The sequence below is a fragment of the Fukomys damarensis genome, unplaced genomic scaffold (assembly GCF_012274545.1).
Source record: "Fukomys damarensis isolate Sample0158 unplaced genomic scaffold, DMR_v1.0_HiC HiC_scaffold_39, whole genome shotgun sequence".
In the NCBI taxonomy this organism is placed as follows: Eukaryota; Metazoa; Chordata; class Mammalia; order Rodentia; family Bathyergidae; genus Fukomys; species Fukomys damarensis.
Genome location: NW_022900951.1, coordinates 122977652 through 122998692, shown reverse-complemented (window position 1 = coordinate 122998692; position 21041 = coordinate 122977652). Strand labels below are relative to the sequence as shown.

Here is a 21041-nt window from a genome sequence, read left to right as displayed (position 1 = left end):
CACTGTGAAAAATGCCCTCTCTCTTAAGCTGCCTCTAAATACCAGACATTGCGCACAACACAGCATCTGCTTTCTTCTCTTAGTGCCCTTTGAAAGAGTTGTTCTGCTCTCCTGAATGGCCTCCCTCCCACTGTTTACCAGGTGCCCCTGCTGAGGCAGGGAGAGCTGCTGGGAGCAGTGGCTCAGTCCTTCATCTGCACCCCATGGGACATTGCAAAAACTTCAATCACAGAACCTGTCCATGCTGTCGTGCAGTGGCTTATGAGTTTCCTTAAGCAGAGTGTGAGAACATTCCAGGAATGGACCTTATCATCTTACTCATCTCTCTGACAACTGAGCAGGGCATTTAGTAGGTATGAACCTCATGTTTATTAGAAGAACAAAGATATGTGGCTTGCTTGAATTCCTAATAGCTCAGCGAAGCGATTCTGAGCTTTCAACAGCTTTCTGGAAGATCACTGAGTGGAAATGTTAAAAAAAAAAATTCTAGCTAACTTGGGAATAGATTAAACAGGACTCCATTCTTTCTGAATTGAAAACACTAAGGAGCCCAGTTAGAAACTAGCATGTGGATCAAGAGGTAAGGTAAAAGGGGGAAGCCCTCCAGACTTACTTGCTTTTAGTTGACTTGTCAAATCACTAATTTTGCAGGTCATTCACCTGAATAATGTATTACTAGTCTCCCACTAGCTTTGCTGCAGAGGATATCTCTGTGCACAGGTTGTGATAACAGTTGCCTAGGTTACTTTTTATGGTCTTGAAGGCCTCTTGTGAAAAGTACTGACTCTTCTGTTGGGCCTATGAAGGTGTATGAGGAGTGTGAAGAGTACCTGTGACTAAAACAGGGTGACAAAGCTTGGCATCTCTGCCTTCCTACTGTATATCTCCTGTGCTAGCTTAACCTTTGGATCAGATTGTTTCTTCTCAACTCTACACATAGACATTGATATGGTTTGTGTCTAGTTGTCTCCCCAAAGCCTCATGTGGTCATAGGTGGGGCTTTTGGAAAGTGGCTGGTTCCAGGGTGTGTGATGCTGAGATTAAGCATGTGATTCTGGGATTAAAGATACACCACCCTGGATAGAATATAAAGGACAGAAGGCTGCTGCTGCTTGCTGATTGTTGCTACTTCATTGATTTGATCCCATCTGCTTGCCATGGACTATTCCTCCTCTTCTACGCCCCTCTGCCATGCCACCCTACCTTGGAGCTAGCTGACTATGGACTGAAACCTTTAAAAACTGTGAGCCAAAATGAAACTTTCTTGGGCTGGGGATTTAGCTCAGTGGCACCATGCCTACCTTGCATGCTCAAGGTACTGAGTTCAATCCCTGGTAAAGACAAAACAAAACAAAAAACCCTTTCTTTCTTTAACTTTCAGTGCTGGGTATTTTGTCTTAGCAATGAGAAAAGCTACTCAGACAGACATATTAGACATTTGGAGAGTGTTTGTCCAGAACTGGTAATACAAGGTTAATTTGCCTGAATTCCTTAAACTTTTCTCTCCTCTGTCAAGGTTGAAGATGTCAAGATAAGAGAACTAAGACATTTTTCAAGATTTACAGGGGCATTGTGATCAGTAGATTACCAACCACCAGGTTTCACAACACCCCATTTCAAACACTGGAGAGATGCCTAGAAGTCTCTCGTCATGGATTCTTTCCTAACCTAAGCCTCTAAGCCTCTTTTATTTCCCCTGGCCTAAGGACCAAAAGAGGTTGAAACCTATGCCAAGTTAAGACGATCATTTCTGGACATTAGTCCATCTATTTGTTTTACTGGAATTCTGGACAAATCTTTTTTTACCTGTCCCTACAACATGTTCTCAACTCACTGGTCTCTTACCAAGTGGTGAGTAAATAGACTTGCGTTAGCTAACATTATTCTACAATTGCTTTTGCTAATAAAAAGCTACACTCAAAATTGCAGTGTCGCACTCTGTGCACTGGAAAACAGTTTGATTCCACATTTGCTAGCCTGCTTGAAGTCCTTCAGATTCCGCAATATGTGAGTGTTTTGTTTTCATTTCATGCTCATGGTTATTAGAGTTCTAATTTACCACCTCAAGATAAAAGGTTCTCATGAAGCTTTTGGTAAGGTAAGCGATAGTAATGAGGCATCTAACATGCTTGAAGCTTTGAAGGAAACTCTTTTATTTTTTTTTTAAAGAGAAATAGTTAATATAATGGAAGTTGGCATAAGTGTTAAAATCCCTGTACATTCCATGATTCATGAGCTTTGGTCACATTTGTTACTATGTTCTAAGAAAATAAGGTCTTATGTAATGTTAGATAACAGGACTTTTTAGTGACCAACAAATTTCTAAACCATAGATTTGGGTGTGTGTGTGTCTCCTTAGAGGCAGTGGGTGCAAAGAGCAGTTCGGAAATGTGGTTTCTGGGCAGCCCACCATCTGGGTCTCCGTTGACTCCTCTGGGAATGCTTAGAGATGATGCCAGTCCAATGACCAAGGAAAGGAAGAGGTGTCCGGAAATTTGTACAAGTTTCATTAGCTGTGAGGACAAGTGCTGAAACCTTCTGCATCCAACTGTAGCTTCTCTATACCACAATGTACCCAATTTATTCTATGCAGCTGTTTAGAAAAGCTTTATTGCTGGCTTTCCGTGAACTGCTCTTAAACTGGCCAGAGCTGATTACAGATTGATCAATGTGCTTTAGGAACCATGCTGTTGTGGGTGCGTCACTGTCATGAAATGAGTGGACCAGGCATTTTGCCAGGCTCTCTGTTCAGGCACATGAGGGACTACAGGGCTTCACTATTTCATTCTGAGGGACCCACTTGTAAATATTCCTTGTCTTATACCTCAAGACATCTGCAATCAATAAAAACAATTCAGAGTGCGACACTGCAAAAGAAAGACAACAGATTTACTTTTTTTGTTGTATTAGGGATTGAACCCAGTGCCTTTGAACTGAGATGCATCCTCACATTTTTATACGTATTTTTATTTTGACATAGGGAATGGCTAAGTTGCTAAGTTATCCAGCCAAACCTTTGCGATCCTCCTGCCTGAGCCCCCAAGAGCTCTGGGATTAAAGGTGTGTGCACCAGGAGATATTTTATGATGTCACACTTGGAGGGATTTCCATGGTTCTTTTTAAATAATAGGCTTACTGCAGATATTCTCAGAGACTAGGCACTATTATTTGGGCACTGGTTTCTTGAACTACCTATGGAGGCAAGATCTCCTCTTGGTCATTTTATTTCACATAGACTTAAGGAAGGTTCCAGCTGTACTTTCCATGAAATGTTTACGCTGTTGGATTAAGGTGTCCTTTGACCAAACACATTTGGGAAATCATGAGTTAGATAGCTAGCAGAACTCTTTCCACAGGATTTCTTTCTGAGCCTGTATTATGTGAAGGTGTTCAGTGCTTCAGAAAAGATGTGCTAAACTTGTGTGGCACTGGGACCTTCTTGTTCTAAAGGAGGCAATCCCACAAGACTAGTGTTTGGCAGAACACAGTTCAGAATGCACTGCCTTAGCACTGTGAATGAATGTGCTGACTCTGCTGCCACTCTGCATTTTCGTGATCTGCGTGTGTCCAGGAGCATTGCAAGAGCTATGGATGCCACCTGCAAAATGGCATAAGGGGTCAGTTCAGAGGTTCTATCTGAAGTCCTCGCAGTCACATGCATCTTCCACCTTGAGTACCTCTTTAAAGTGCCAAAGATGTGACCTCCTGTGCTTCGTTTCACAGAGGCAGAAAGTTGAAATGATGGGGAAAGGCATTGTGTGTGTGTGTGTGCGCGCGCGTGTGTGTGGAATGGAGAAAACACAGATGTATTATATATGCAATGCTGATGAGATATGCATATGCACAAATTTCCATCTAAGCAGACCAAATCCATTCTAAAATGATCCTAATTATAAAGCAGGCTTTTTAAGTCTGTACTGTCTTTTCAGACTTAGAAGGACCATATAAATAATTTAGCTGAGGTCCGTAAGAAGGAAAGGACATGCCCGATTTCATACGACCAGCCTATGTCACACTCAAGATTCCAAGCCAGTCCTGCCAATGCTTTGAGTTTAATAACCAAGGGACCAACTGAAGATTCATATTCATTGTCTAGTCACAAGCTCCGCAGTGCAATTTGATTCTTTCAGCTGGATAAGCCACCATTTCTTCTCAACCTCAGTTTTCAACTTCGCCTTTCCCTTCCAGCATACCCTCCAGCAGCCTGGGTTCCTCAAACTTTCCCAGTACTCCTGAAACCAATGACTCAAACAAGCAGCCCTTAAAGTCCTGACGCAAGTGTTCCTCCTTTCCCTTTCCCCGTGTCTCCACCAGTGCTAAGCTCTTTCCTTAGAGCTTCTTTCCTAGGTCATCTGTTCTCCACTTAACAAATCTCTCTTTCTCTCTCATATCTATCGCATATTTAGTTCTTCAAAAACCAATATTATCTCTCTCACTGGACTCTAAACTCCTTGAGGGTAAAACCATGTCAGATTTATTTTTAGTTCCCTCAGCAACTTTCACAGTTCCTGAAATGCTGTGGATCTTAAATAAATATACATTGGATGAATAAATGAATAATGTGCAAACATCATGGACAGGAAAATCTTTGTGGTTATTTGTCATTTTCAATAATGAAACTACCATATCTATAAGATGGATCGGTTCCTAAATAAAACTGTAATTTCCTAAGCTGAGTGGATTCTGATCTTGATTTGTGAAAAACAACCACTACATTGTTTAATGTTGTTAAAGTATAAGAGGAGGGAAGAATTTTATGCTCAGCAATGGCCCTCTCTCCTTCTCTCCCTCCCTTTCTCTCTCTGTCTCTGTCTCTCTCTCTCTCTCTCTCTCTCTCTCTCTCTCTCTCTGTAACAGATGTCAACCTCGGTTAGATTCAACTCAACTTATTAGTGCATGGCTTTTAGCCAAAAGCAATTCACATTTTCAGAAGTATACTATCACATATGTCTTAATAACAGAAATGTGTTTTTTTAATATATGTGATAAGTCACATATGGTAAGAGAAATCTGTACATCTCTTAGGCCTTGCTGTCACAATAAAATCCTGGAGATGATTGCTGTAAATCATTAACTAACATACAAGTGAAAGTCTCTCCATTTGACACATGAAAGAGCCACAGTTTTATCATGCTAATCAAGCTTTGTTGCCAGTGTGGTTCCAACATATTGAGAAATTTGCCACGCATGTCTTCTCCTGATAATTGATCTTAAGAATGTTCACTTTTAGAAATTAGAGTCACTCATAGGAAAATGGATGCATATTGAGGTAATACTCTTAAGTGAAATAAATAAGTCACACATGTATAAATACCGAATAGTTTCTCTGGTGTGGAAAAACTGTAATTGTAAATAAGATACTAATGGTATAATTGACAATGTGAAATAGGAAGAAAAGGGCTAAAGGTGTAGGGGAAGTGGGAAGGTTAGGGGAAAAGAAATAGAGGAAAGGAAAAAAATCTGAGAAAATGAAAAAATGGAAATAAAGTTTTTGTAAATAGGGAAGGGAGGAGGGGGTGAAGGGAGAGCAGGAACAAGGGGAAAAATGAGAACCAAGACCTGTCATGTAGAGGTACAAGATCTCAATGATGAATGTAACTGTACTGTACACCTTAAAAGTACCAATAAACTCAATGAGAAAAAAAGAATGTTCACTTTTGAGTCTTACCTTCAGAGGTAATAGTCAATGTTTCAAGGTAAGACTATTCATGTTTCCAGGTACATTATGTACATATAATCAAAAAGCTCATATTTAGTTTCTACCTTATATAGAGTGTAATGAACACATACCATAGTCTCTGTATGGTGACAAAAGAAGCTTATGACTATGAAGTTATTGAAAATAAATTAAGTGGTTGAGAAATAAGGAGAGGAAGGTGACCCCTTCAAAGGGGAAAACATGCAAACTAATGGGTATTGGAAATCATTTGCTGTCATACCAAATGAAAGCTTACTTAACCTTAGTTAGATCTTGAAGGAACAGAATTTTAGAATGTTTGTGCCTTTTGCAGTCTACTTGTCTAACTGCAACTCTGAAGACTAGCACCTTTCTCTGCATTTGCATTCACTTATTTTGGAGTCATCATTGTCTTCATGGATCTCACAACCACTGGGTTTTCAAAGGTAGCACATGAATAGTGAATCTCTGCTTGGAACAAGAATCAGGAGATAGATCAGCCCCGGAAAGTAATGAACGCACAGAAAGGGCTCAGAAATATCCACTCATTTTTCAAAGGCCAAAACAGGGAAGGGTTGCTAGTTTGATCTTCAGAGTCGTGAAAAAATTGAGTGCCTTTTTCTACCTGACCAACTAGAGTAGGATCCAGTAAACGTTTTTCAGTAAGAGGCCAGAATAAAAAGATGTTTGGCTTTGTGTGCTGTATACAATGCCCGACACAACTATTCTACTCTGCCATTGCAGCACAAAGCAGCCACAGATAATAGGGAAATAAATGAACGTGGCTGTGTTCCAATAAAACTTCATGTAAAGATACTGAATTTAGAACTTCATATATTTTCTACCTATCATGAAAGTCGTCTTCTTTTGATTTTTCCCACCATTTGCTAAACTCTATTGAAAAGTTGATGTCTAATCATGTGGATGATCATCTTTGCCAATCTATGATCATACTTCAGTTGCAACTTATGCCACCAGATCTCATCATTCAGGCAACAGTACACACACATTCCAATATAGGCCTCTGACTGCAATTAGATATTAAGTATTGCACTTGAGATTAAACAAGGACCTGGTCAGAAGCAAAGTAACTAGAAAGAACCAGAGTGACATGGGAACATCTTTAATATGTGGTACTAGTCAAGAATAAGAGACTGGAAGACTTGGGCAAGTTACAGCACACACACCTTTCTCACCTCTTGGGGACATTGGATCACAATACAGCCACCAGCCTTGTAAGCTGCAGCCTTGCAAGCTCCCGGAAGGACTATTTTTGAGATATGTCCAACCTTGTTTACTTGTTCACTCTTTCAGAAAACCTGGATCAAATCTTTATTTCAGGTCCCAGTGCACTGTGTGTAACCAAACTTTTCCGGCAGGCATCAGAAATGACAAGAAGACCACTATATAAAACACTTTTTAAAAAGTCTGACTCTGTTCTTCTGGCAGAGGGTGAAATTGAACCATGCTCTGGAGTCTTTGTCCTTGAGCTGAGAACTTGAGGAGGTCTCTCTCACAGTGTCTACACAACTGCAGCTGAGTTTGCTGTTATGAGCCCACACTCTCACTTAGGATACTAATTAGAAGGCAATTCTAAATACCTATTAGTTGGCCATGGCTTAGTTTTATTACCAAGCAAATTTTAAAATATATTTTATAATAGAAGACTCCATAATTCTTTGACTCTTTCAGTTTTCCTAGCTTTAAAACATTCCTTAAAAAAATTCCTTGTAGTGGTAGATATTAGACAGTCTTCACTGTGAATGAACAAGAACTCATGAAAAGCATAGGCCAGGGATTTAGCTCAGTGGCTCCCCCGCCTCCCTCACAAGCAGAAGGACCTGAGTTCGATCCCTGGTACCAAAAAACAAAAAGTATATCTATGGGGTCAGCTTCTCACAAGGACTAGAGAGAACACTGGTCCTACTTCCAAGCCAGTAGCACAGAATGTGGCTGCCATGTGATGTATCCCCACACAGTCACATGCAAAGCGGAGCTTGGGACTCAATTCCTATGGAGAGGGCTTGGATTTGGAGACATCTGCCCCACCAAAAGCCTAGGTTTACGCTGGAGAGAAAGGTGCAGTTGGACTGTGGTTAAGGGACTCTCTAATGGCCCACGCAGGGATTACAGCCCCCGTCCTGGCCTCATTAGCACCATCATCTCATTTCCAGAGCTTTCCAGCCATAGGCTCACAGTGCAGAAGCCTTGAGGGCATATAGACAGCAAAGAAATTAGGCTGTAGAGAAGATTTCAACTTTAACCAAAAGACCAGACAAAAACTTGGCAACTGAAAATAATTTCCTAGAAGCACTACAACATAACACATCTTCCGACTACAAATGCCCTTCCGGAGGCTAGAGAGGCTTGACCGAGGATACTCTGTGATCTAAGAACAATGGAATATTGAAAACAAAGTGCATGATATTTTTGGGAAAATATGTTAGGACTTGGATTTAATAGTATTCCAAACATGAGTGGTATGCCCTGGAATAGCTAATTCTTTTACAAAACACAAGCAACCTTCTTGTCCTTGGCATTAGCTGATCCATTCTCCTGGAAATGATTAAAAATCAATACACTTCTTATTTCTGTATTTGGCATCAGCTATAATGGAAGCTGGCTGACATTAATTAACACGTTTCCTAGGCATGTGATATTTACAGACCTATGATAACCCAGTGAATACAGCAGGTCCTCCGTTGGCTACACGGCTGACAGGACTGGTCAGCAATGCATCACAACATGGCAGTCAGTCGTCATGGACCCAAATGACAAGATAGCCTTCTTTCTTAATTTGAAAGTCCCCCTCCAGAAGAGATAGGATGTGTAAGAAGTACTATGTTTGCAAAGAAGCACTATGTGGGTTTTTATAATTTCAGAGTGTCCAATACAATGCTTTAGAAATAGCTTTGCATTACCTTAAGAAACCTTTAGTTAAATGTATTTTTATGAGCGTTTCATTAACAGAATCCAGGCTTTAATGCCAAGGTATTAAACCTCCCCGTGTGGCTGGAGATCACTTGGCACACTTTCAACCATTTACATCTCTGTCGTAGGTCCAAGGTTTGCAATTAAAAATGTAATCATTTTAGAGTGTGCAAAACCCAAAGGCTTGAAGTAGTATGCGTTGAATATGACTATAATAGTATTTGGCAGCTCTTCATGGATGGCACATATTAATTTATGTAAAGTGGATATAACTTGGGGCATTTCCTTATCAGGGATACAGGGACAAATGTAAGCTAGTCCCTGCTCATTGGAGAGTTTTATTTTTGTTGGGCTTTTTGTTTTGTTTTTGTCCTTAAATTGTCATGAATAGAGATTTACTCAAAATCCAGGTCTCTTCTATGACCTTGTTTTTTGCACACTCATGAATTCCATTAACAATAACATTTCCAAGTAAGACCAAAAAAAAAAAAAAAAAACTTACTTCACAGGATTATTCTTAGGTTTTGCCTTTTCAACAGCCTGTAAACAGAAGAAAACATGTAATTAGATAACATTAGCGAGCATAATCCTTGCAACTAGTGACCAAAACAGCAAGCAATATAAACGAGCTAAGGGAAACAGGGTGCTGTTGATGCGTAGACTAGAGATATAGAAAGCAATTTTCTTCTCCCGGGGAACAGGTTACCTTTCTGAGCACAGCTTTCAAACACAGGCAGGCACTGTTAAAGCCAATCACAGAGTTCAGCAGGGGCCACGCGAGCGGGTCCTTGAGTCACAGCAAGGTCCTCTCCTCCACACCTTCCACAGTTAACCCATGTGGGCCTGACTGAGTTGTAATGGCTGTGCTCTGAGGGAGGTACAGAGGGGCTGCAGGCACATCCTGGAGTTTTAGGACTGTGGTAGGAAACCCCTCACCCTTCTGTTACTATTGCCAACTGGCCACCCTTGTGCCCTGTTAGAAAGGCCAAAGTGTCCATTTCTAAAATCACTTTTATAAGCAAACACCACAAAAGGGCAAGGAATGACCAAATACTGAGATCGATTTCCTTCCATGAAACCTTTAACAAAATACACATCAAATCTTGAAATGAGGAAAATCTCTGGGCCCGCATCACCTTAGACATGGAGCCTGGTTCCAGTTTATTGCTGAACCCATTGATCTGTGTACAGTGCATTTATCATTCATGAAAAGAGCTAGTGATCTTCACAGTATATTAGAAGAAACAACTCAGATCATCTGTCAACAGCCCTCTTATTTCTGTTTCCTTCTCCACAGGGATTTCATCTCTTTCGATTCTTCTAGAATTAAAATGTTGCTAAGCAACACAGCTGGGGGTGCTGATGGCAGAATGGCTACATTCTATCAAACTGTTTAAGCACCTGGAGGGTTTTAGTGATGATTTTTTCTCATATTTCTGTAGCATAATTATGTAATCAGAACCAAACTTGTACTCCCCTAGACTGTTGAGGCTATAGAAATAACATTTAATATGGAGAACACTGAAGAAGAGGTTTGACAACCTCGGGGTTGTTCAGATCCTTTAAAAATGATCTATTCGGGAACTTTCATACTTGTGAATCTTGGAGGTGGGTAAAGACTATGGAGAAGAAGAGAATACGTCTGTAAATTAGACTGCAGAGGCAACCATTCTAATCCAACACTGGACTTTGACCTTTGGGGGGGGGCACAGAGAATCAGCATAATGAGTTTCTTTATTCATATAAACTCAATGTACTGTATAGCAATTTACAAAATCACATTTCCCAAGTTTAGATTTTAGTGTTGAAAATCCAAGTCCTTTAGTGTTTATTAATTCTCAGGTTCTGTGGTTAAAGCAGAAAGAAAGCTAGGGAATGAGGTAACAGGTGAAAGCAAGAAAACAAGAGATATGTGTCTTGCTGGCCCTAGTCACCTCTCCTGAATACTTAGGATATGAAAGCCAAACCCTGTGCTGTCCAGGTAGAGGATGCTAACACCACTCACCATATGGATTTTGCCAGGTCAAGATTAGGCAGACGCTGGCAAGACCAGCTGGCCAGAGGGGCTGGACATCAACATTTCCTACAGTCATGGCAACCCCATCTGCACTGACACACACACACACACACACACACACACACACACACACTCACATAGCTCCACCCTCCACCCCCTAAATCAGGCTGGATGGGAATAATATACAAGTTAAAGATATGCCACTGTGGAAATCATGTCAATGTACTCTTTTCAATCCCTGCAAATGCAAACAAGTCTGTTCTGGAAGATGAGTCTATCATGAAGATATAGATTTTATGTTCAAGTAGTTTCCTTTTAAAGCATGGTGGCTATGATAGGACGAGCCTGCCACTGATAGAAGATGGGGACAGAAATCAAAGTGACATCGCTTACCCTAGCTTTGATTCAGAGACATGCTTTTTGTAAACGTTTTCTCTGCTCCCTGTTTTGGAGCTGTCAATTAGACCCAGGTATTTTTCTCTAATCAGGAGGACATCATTATCATGTTTGAGGCCAGTTTCTTTGAAACATGTCCTTTTTTTTTTAAAGCCATTGTAGGATAATAACTTCATTCAAATTAATTTTTTCTGGGTTGCCTGGTTATTGATTGAAAATGTCTATGCTGAGGGGTTCTCTTTTCTTTGGAAATTAACTTACAATCATCCTGATGTTCCCACAGCTGTAGCCAGATGTACTCATGTCATCCTCTTGTGTGCTCATCACCTTGAATTTCTAAACTCAATGATGGCAGGATACTTCTGCCAGATGAGACACAGCTCACAATTTATGTTCTTCACTTTCACTCTAATTCGACTTTGTTTTAGGCATGCCAGGAGGGATTTTTTACATTAGGAGACACCGAATAAAAAACTTGAAGTAAATTTTTAGGTGGAAATGATAAATGCCTTTGAGGCATAAAAGAAATATTCTATAAAACACACAAAGACCAAAACCTCTCCTTTGAAATGAGCAGACATGAGAAGACAATTCCAAGTTCCAGACCCATGGGTCAGAATGCGAGCCATGATGCAAAAGGAGGAAATTTAAAAGGGAATGACATAGTGCAATTCGCCAAGCATTAAGAAAGTTATATACTGGGATTGCAGCTAATTTTGAGTTGAAAAACACACATTAAACTCGTTTAAACTGATTGGAAAATAGAGGCTGGATAGTTAAAGGTTATGCTGCTTTAATTTGCAACGTCTATATGCTTTTCTAAAACCTATGTTCTCCTTATTTTGGGCCACGTTTCCCCACCATGATATTTATCTCACCATTGAGGAAGCACTCATATAGCACAGGATGATTATTAAAATACTAAAGAATATGCTTTGATTTGTTATGAGGAGAGCAACATACTAGAAATGCTAAGAAAATAAACTTTAAATAGTTCTAGCCCCAGCTTTGCCACTTATGGGATTAACAAGGTGCTAACAGCTTTGAGCTTGTTTGCTTCTTTTAAAAATGAAGATAATCAACCGTGCCCTTTTAGCATCCATGGGAAACTACAGTACACAGCGCACCTTGGCTGTGGCCACATCCTACACAGGTGTTGGTATGTAAAGTTTTAAGGTCATATTGTTTATGGGCTTACTGAATCGTGACAAACTTATGCAGTGATTCCAATGAGGATTATCCTGAGCACTGTGCTGGGGTGAACAGCACACTTCTGTATAGAAAGCAGCACTTGTGGATGATTTTGATGTCATGCCTTTCTACTGATATGTCTGTCGCCAAGCAGGAGTGTAACACCATGGAGGACTTCTTCCACGAATCTTCCTGGGGCACCAGAGGCGGGGTGTGAGGCCTAAGTACCTGTGCCCACATTCAAATCCATCTTGCTCTCCAAGAAAGTTGAAGAGCAGTTGAGTGCGGTGGCGCACGCCTGTATTCTCAGCACTCGGGGAGGCTGAGGCAGGAGGAGTGCTGCGAGTTCGAGACCTGCCTGGACTACACAGTGAGTTCCAGGGCAGTCTGAACTACACAGTGAGACCCTGTCTCGAAAAAAAAAAAAAAGAGTTGAAGAGGATTCGTCCCTCTTTTCTAGGTGATCCCTCATTTACTGACCCATCCTTTAATGACACTTCACCCATCAGGGAGGCTCTTCATCTTTTTTCCCTGACATTTGACCCTGAGAATGGAAAGTGTTGAAGATCACATCCTAGGTAAGCCTCCCCCGTGATGAGGCATCTTGAGAAAGCACTGTACATGCCAGGGAGAAGGCACTTCTCCCAACCTAAGGAGTGTTTATGAACCGCATCCTCTCTCATTACCAGCACCATACTGTTGGAGGCACCCTGCTAAGCAGCAAATTTATTTCCTCAAGTGGGAGGATGTGGTTAAGGACAGACTCACAGTTGCTCACTTCCATCAAATCTATCTTCCTAAAATAAGAACTCTTTCTTTTATGGAGAGAATCGTGCTGCACTGAAGCTAGAGTGACGCAGGGACCATTGTGAATTATGAGAACCATGTAATGTAAAGCTGTCAACAAAAAAGAATCAAAGGAAAGAGAAAAGGAAAGAAAGAAGAGGAGAAGGGAAAGGAGGAAAGGGAAAAGAAGGGGAGGGAAGTGCAAGGGAAAGGAAGGGAAAACAAAAGGTAGAAGGCTATTGAGTCCTAATCACTGTCACAGAATGACATCTTATTTTCTAGGGAGAAAATGCTACACATAAACCACTTAGAAAACTTGCTACTCATCTTCTATACAATGATGAAACTTCTTCAAAATTGTTTGGAAAGGTAATTCTGACCCAGTGATTATATGTTATTAAATGTTGTTCTAGTCTTCTGGGCTTGTATCCTGTATTCATAGTAAATGTGAAGAATGTTTTGAACTCTTCAGAAGAAGGCCCTGAATAGTTATATAGCACTTATGAAATTTCTCTCCTCCTGAGATTTATGGAAAACCAGTTCAATGACTCTGCTTTCTGTATGGTGAGCCTATCAAAGTGAGCACTTAAATGCCTAAGAGGTACGGTAGCAATGGACCCCTTTTACAAGGCTATGTATTCAAGTGCTGCTTTTTTTTTCCATAATCGATAATAATGGTGTCAGTGAAGCCTAAAATGTGATTTTATTGTATTGCTCTACGTGGCTTTTATATTTTCAGCTTATATGCTCTTTCCTGGTGCTCTACTAGCAGATACAGCTAAGCTGAACATCTGTAATATGTTTTTTGATACAAGGGGAAAAGTTAATTATTGAGATAATTTCAAATTGGTTAATATCATCACCTTTTTGTTTTGTTGTTTTTGCATCATTTTTTTTTAAACTTTTCACATGGCCGTGCTGTGAGACACCTGCCCCCTGATCTAGAGGCCTGTATTTAGGTAAATTGTATTGACGGCCTAAATTCAGAAGAGAAACTCCCCTATTAACAAATGAACTCCTCATTAGGGTATTCCGTGGTCTAAAATCAATACCTACAAAATTGCTTAAATTAAATAAAGAGACATATACTGAAAGCATGTGCCCAGATATAAAAGTGAATTGTTTAACTACAGCATTTCAATAGATTTCACTGGAATAAGTAAAATAAGAAGAGACACTGAATCCTACAGGCTGGGGTTTCAGCTGGCAGCAAGCACACACAGCCAGGCTGGCAGATTATAAGGAGAAAATGTCACTCAGCATTTTGCAACACTTCAATGCCTGTGTGCATTTCTAACTTTCCATCCAGGGATTCTAGGAAAATGCCACCCACTACTGCGTTTTTAACCATCTGGATTGGTACTGTGGAGGGTATAGGAAGCGTCCCACTTGTGATCCTTGAACCTCTAGGAAGCAAAAATAAGTTCCCTATCTTTAGAGTGCTGAGCTTCCTACATTTTAATTTGATTCATTTTTTTTTTACTTCAGCAAAATAGGCCTATGTTAGATATAACGGAGTCAGAAACAGTATTTTGACAACAGAGATTAGAAGTTTGATCTCAGTGGCAGGAATTGCATCATGCATGTAATAGTCACTTAATAAGCATTTACTAGACATATGGATCAGGCATGTCTGGGCAATCTGAGAGGGCTACACACGGCTCCAGAAGGCCCTATGTGCCATATGAAGCAAAATATAGGTCTCCAGTGGAAGAGATGAGCTTCAGGTCTATGTGCATCTGGATTCACTCTGCCATTAAACACGAGGCTCCTGTCCACACTCCCATCAGATAAGAGGAGGCAGTCTGAGGGTATCCCAATGTGAATTTTCTACCTCACTCACTGGAATAAGCTATCTTAGTCTCCTCACTCTTCTTGCAGTTATTGACTAACTAGGTTCTCATTGCTTCTCACCCAGACCATGGCCTCTGCCTCCTCACTATGCCACTGGCTATCACTGTGTCTGTTCCTGCCCCGTTTTATGTTCTGCTGCAAGATGAATCTTTCTGAGGCTCCACTTGATCATGACACCCTCTTTCTCAGCATCTGAGGTCGTGGGTATAGCTCACTGGTAAAGCACTTGCCTAGCAGCATGTACAAGGACGTGAGTTCCATCCCAGCATCACAAGGAAAGAACAGAAAATGACCCCTCATGCCTTTCTACTGCGCATTAAGTAACATAATCAATCTCACCCACCCTGCCACTCAAGACCCTGTCATGGCCGGTTGAACAGCCAACCCATAGCAGGTCTTATTGTTCCTGCATGTGCATTTTACTAACAGGGCAGCCAGTGTTTTCCTAGGGTCTAGCCCTAAGATGATGTGACAACAAGACTCTATAGTGCATGCATTCCAGAAAGGCTTGCTCCTGCATGCCATCCACTGTGCTGGATAGAAAATCCTTTAGCAAGATCCATTTGTCAACTGCTGATGTCCTCTGTAATTGAAGTTTTAATTTAGTGCAACTAAATAAAAAATGTAGCGTCTTTGGTGAAGAAGCATGTTTTAGCCATAGAGTCATCTGTCCACACTAATCATCCTCTAAGTGGAGTAAATGCAGAGACAGTAGGCAGGCATCACAGTATGGGCTTGAGGTGCTTATTTTCCCCATTAGAGGGGCCGATGTAAAGTGACACTTGGTCACTGTTCCCCTGGGGTTTGTGGACTTGGAAATTCAATTTTCTTTCCCCTGACCAATCTGAGCCCTCTTGCCCTTGATGTAGGTGCAGGGGGACACCTCGTGAAATGACATGTGTCTTTTGGTGGGAGACAATCAATACCTAGTAGAGGCTCTCTCCCTACCATATGTAACTAGAAAAAATGAGAATATTCGTAATGTAATACATAGCAGATACTCGACAATGTGAGTTATTCAAAGCCTACATGAAACTAAATGCCGATAATAGATCTTCACCATTAACATCGTAGTGTGTTCGGGCATTCTCTTTCCTTAAAGCACATTATACTCTGGGTGAAGAGGCTCCATTGATTTTTATCTATATGCTAAATACGGACTGACTGCTTTGTATTGCTTTTTTTCTGAAAAGTCTTATTGGCAAAAATCAGGAAACTGAAGTAAAGACTCTCTGTGGTCATTTTAAGAACTAATATTCTACAATTTAATACACATAAAATAACATTTCATATACAAACATATATGATTCAGGGCTAAATATAAAAACTGAGAGGTCTTCTTTTTTCACAGTTTAACACATCCAAAGGATCATTTCAAATCCAAGTTTATATGATTCATATGAGTCTACCTCCATTATCAAAGAATTAACTTAAACAAATTTATGAAATTTTGGTCAAACGTTCTAGACTCCTATGACATATTTACTGTGTGCAAGGTGCCTTATGCAGTCCCAGACATTTTGGAAAGTTCTGCCTTTTTGTGTGTTAATTCAATTGTATTCTGAATGGTTAATCTTGGTCTGGCAGTTAATGTCAAATTTGGGCTGCTCTTCGGTGCACTTAAATGTTATGCTCTTTGCTCTTATATATAAATAGGAGAGTACATACGGCTGCTGAAGGAGGATAACAGACATTCTGCTTTCCATTCAGTACAGGGTCTTTGGTGTTTACAGCTGGCCTGGTGGCTTTTCTATCAGATGGTAGATACTTGGTGGGGGACAGAGGAAAGCATGCTGGACTTGTAAACCTAAGCTTCAATATTTCAAAGCCACCATATCAGTTTCAAACTGTTACATTTTTAAGACAGGAAAGTGGTTTATTACCCAGCTTTTCCTGGAGATGTTCATATTTCTGTAGAAGTATTCTAGAACCCTGATTGAATTTAAAGCTTGGAAACTTAACAATAAACTTTAAGCACACATGGTATATGTCCCATAGCTTGCTCACTAGTGACTTCAAAGCAGTACCTCCAGGCTCCAAACATGCACTGAGAACAAACCTGGCGAGATGAAGGGATCTAAGGAAAAAGATGTGATCGGATTAAAAGGGGTAAGGCATTAAAATAGAGGGAGGACTAATGCTGTGTAGTCCAGAGCCAATGACAAAGGCAACTTGATGATGCCTTTTCCTTTTGGTATTTCAATTCAAATCCATACTTAGCGATCTCCAGCTTTCCAAAGGAAGCTGCTACTCCTAATGTGCTGTTTTCTTTACAGATGAAAAGGGTGTGGTCATCCTTGTCATATATGAAAGGTGTCTATCCACATAAACAGATCATACCCAATTTTGTTTCTTGTTGGATCTGGGGAAAGTAGCATACCCTCCCCGATATCTGATTTAAGCTCATCATGAGAAAGTGCTAAGCTAACCAAAAGCCATTGGTTTTGCAATTGAAATGCTCATAGATGGAAAATTCATTAAGCATCATGGACATTAACTAGTAGTTGGCCATGACTGGCCAGGTAATAAGCACAGCATGTGAAAACACTGTGCTTCTACATATCTCTGTATGCTCAAGACATTCTATTATATGGAGATTACAAGTCAAAATATTTGGTACTAAAGGTAGAGGACCTAGCTACAATGAAAATTTCAGCATGTGGGTTTTTAAACAATCACAGACTTGCCACAAGCCTCTTCAAAATGACATCATACATACCCTAAGCATTTTCTTATTAATCTAGTCTCTATGCTAATATGGCCAAATGGCAAACACAATCTTGGAAATATTCAGGCCAGTGTTATTCTTTTAACCTTACACATTATCCTATTTTCTCTCCTATCTTTAATGAATAAATTAAAATATCCTCTCATTCTCTAATTACTGGATAGGTTGAACGTGAAAATGTATGGATTTTACTAAATTGTATTCTGTAAATTCAACAGCCTAGACTCTATCATTTTTGTGGTGGTTCTAAACAAAAGGCCATGGCAGATAAACTGCATGTGCCATATCGATGTCACTATGGAAGAGGCTTTCCCCAGCCTTTCTGCTGATAACACAGTAAATGGGAAGGTAGCGAAACCTCAGGGAGGTAACAACTTGTTCAGCATGATGAGGGAGAAGTGTGGCTATGAAATAGGAGTGAATACAGCAGGGAAGGAGTGTCTGTTGTCACAACTAATGTATTTACTATCAACTTCAAAACAGCCAGTTGATAGCAGGAGTGAGGTGTATTGCATCTGCCTCATTAGCAACATTTTCAAAAGAGTGGCGTTGCACTGTAACTGGGCTACGAAGCTTTGGAAGTTTGATGTGTATCACAGGTAAAAGGAACACATCTCAAAGCTGCCAGAACTTTGGGGGTTTCAGGCTGTCATGTAATTCACAATATTTGCGATTATCAAATGGCAACCTAGCCCAAAGTTGGCCCGAAGGCAACAATAGAAACAAATCAGTGCAAATTTAAAGCCAAAACCATGAATCCGAATTCAGAACAAACTTGTGTGTGTGAGGTAGAGATCTATAGTCAAAATGAAATAAAATAATGAAATGGAGGGAAAGAGCTGGGGAAGAGTTGTTTTCCGGAAGTGGAATAGGCTTGAGGTGCAGCTGTGCCACTAGCATCTAGTTGGAAAGTCCACAACAGTCCCCAGGAACATGCTTCGAATTAAGTGCATGCTTCAAAGCGTACCAGGGTAATCTTTAGGCAGTTAAATAAATTGGGGTGCACTGGAGCTACTTAGCATAATGTGCCCAGACATAACCCATTAGAATGTCTTTGTGCTCAAAGGAAATTTGAATTGTTCAGTTCTGCTTTAAAGCATCAACGTGCCACTCTAAGCTTTTTCTAGAGTCCTTTGGCTGAGCCTGGTCACTAATTGAACATTTCTACTCCTGTTAAATGTTTTCTGAATTTCTAACCAGACACAATGAAATCATCTAAGGTTTCAGGTTAATTCATATTAATAAGATGGTATTAATATTAAAGTGTTCTAAAGACACTTTCTAGTAATACCTGTTTCTTTCATGACTTTCATGTCTCTAAGGACTGCTGCTTCTATTGTCAATCTAAGATGACTGGGCGTGAGGGAGCCTCGCCCAGATCTACAAGGGCTTCAGAACCCAGACATCACAAAGCACCCTGCTGTCAGAGGACAACAGAATACACACTTAGAGCTGTGTAACCTTGTCACCCAAGGCAACATTAAACGCAGGTTTACCTGGATCTCTGAATGTGTGCTAGAAGGTGCTTTTGAGTTGGGCCACCATCCATCTGAGAAGCTTTGAGAATAGGTCAAATTTCAGATAGCTTAAAACTTTAAAGACAGCAATTTTAATAAACCTGTCAATACAATTTCTTTGTTAAAAAAACATTTGAGACTGATTAGGCTGCTTATAATGAAAGAGAAGCACAAGGTCTATATCTTTAGATCTTTTATTGAACTGCAAGCCCAGCATCAATAACTGCTTCTCAGCTGTAAATGAAAATTGATTCCAGGTTTAACTCCTCATTTTCAGGGGTTCCTTAAATTCTGAGAAATGTAAGAAGAAAAATTTGACAGAAAGTATGAGGTGGGGGCATGCAGAGAACACAATACATTCCCACTGCCCAGAAACCTGTCTCCCTGGACTGGACCACTCCCCAGACAAACACCAGCAGGCTCATCACAGCATCACTGCCAGCCCTGCATGACTGGCTGGAAAATGGCAATTCAGTAAGTGTTGCATGGGAAAGGCCACGTTTGCATTTATGTCTATGATGCCAATAGCAGCAGATGAGAAGTAAAATGCAATCAGCTGGGCAATGGGCAGCGTGCAACTCCCAAGTCCCATTCGTGGCACTGACAACCAACTTCTTAAAAAAAAAAAAAAAGGACCTACTGCAACATGTACGTTTATGCAGACACAAAGTACAGAGCACTGTATTGGACTCCAATACTTTTCTGCAACTTTGTAATACCCAATGTGAACTTCAAGTGATTATTTGTGTCTCATTCCAGGCTGGCTCTGGAGAGAGAAACAAGGTGAACACAGCATCACAGCAGAGCTGTTAAGCCTTTCTCTAGGACACAGCAGGGGCTCAAAAAGAAAAGCTAAGAACTGCAATCGAAGTGTGTGACTCAACTACCCATCAAACTTCTGAGTAAAAACTTCTAGAGACATGTAATTTCCTGGGGGACTTGGTGCGCTGTCATTGGCAACCTGGCCTTTGTTCCTTGGCACCTCTGTTTTAAAAGTTTTCAGGACTCAGAGGGGAGTTAAGTTGTTCATATGTGATGGATGCCTTCAGAGACCAGTTAGGGCATTCAATACAGTTCCTAGTAGATTCCTACCAACACCTAGGCCAAAATGAAGGGCAATGTCTATTTTCTCATGGATCCAAAAGCAAAAGATCCCAGGTAATATTTATAAGGGCCATAAGTCAGAATAACCCCTCTTTGTGTAGCGCTTATGGATTTCAAAGCACTTTCTGGGACAGGATCTTCATTTGATCCTCACAATATCTCTGTGAGTTGGACAAGACTGTTTTATCCTGGTCTATTGGTGTGAGATCTGAGAGATGTTAGGCAATTTGCCCAGTGTGATGCGGCTTGTATGTGAGGTTAGGCCATAAGCCCAGGCTTCTTCTCTATTCCAAAAGCCAGGCTTTTAATGACAACACTTACAACTCCTCACGGCCAGCCACACATAGCTAATGTTAGGATGAGATGGAACCTTTTCATCCAAGTTTACCATAAACGGGTTGTTTTCCAGGTACATAATTCAGCACTGTTCTTTAACCATCCCATTCCTTACAAGGGAAAGGAAATATACCCAGCACCTCAAAGAATACAAGATTTTTAGATCACTTTAGTAGTAGTCACAAGGCTGGTAATTATCATGTCAAGCAGTAAGCACTTACTATGTGCTAAGCTCGGTGTCAAGTGCTTTTGTCTGTATTATCTATTCACTGAGTCCCCACTAAAACCCAATGAAATAGGTGCTCTTGTTACCTCCATTGTTTAGGCATATATATCTGCTCAAGGCCAGACCTATGATTCGAACTCACGTCCATCTGATCACACAGCTGAACTCTTCTTACTCACTCTCCTATATTGTCCCAGCACCGAAACACCACCTGGGAACTCACTGTGTGTGTGTGTGTGTGTGTGTGTGTGTGTGTGTGTGTGTGTGTGTGTGTGTGT

At 40.6% G+C, this 21041-nt stretch overlaps 1 protein-coding gene across 1 annotated transcript in view; it reads right to left on the bottom strand.

Annotated features, from left to right (window-relative positions):
* The window catches only part of Aff2 (AF4/FMR2 family member 2), a 316042-nt gene that overhangs the window by 75479 nt on the left and 219522 nt on the right, over positions 1–21041 (bottom strand). Inside the window, exon 8 of the mRNA XM_010616851.2 lies at positions 9111–9148. Within this exon, the coding sequence (XP_010615153.2) occupies positions 9111–9148 (38 nt within the window). The remainder of the gene's footprint in view (positions 1–9110; positions 9149–21041) is intronic.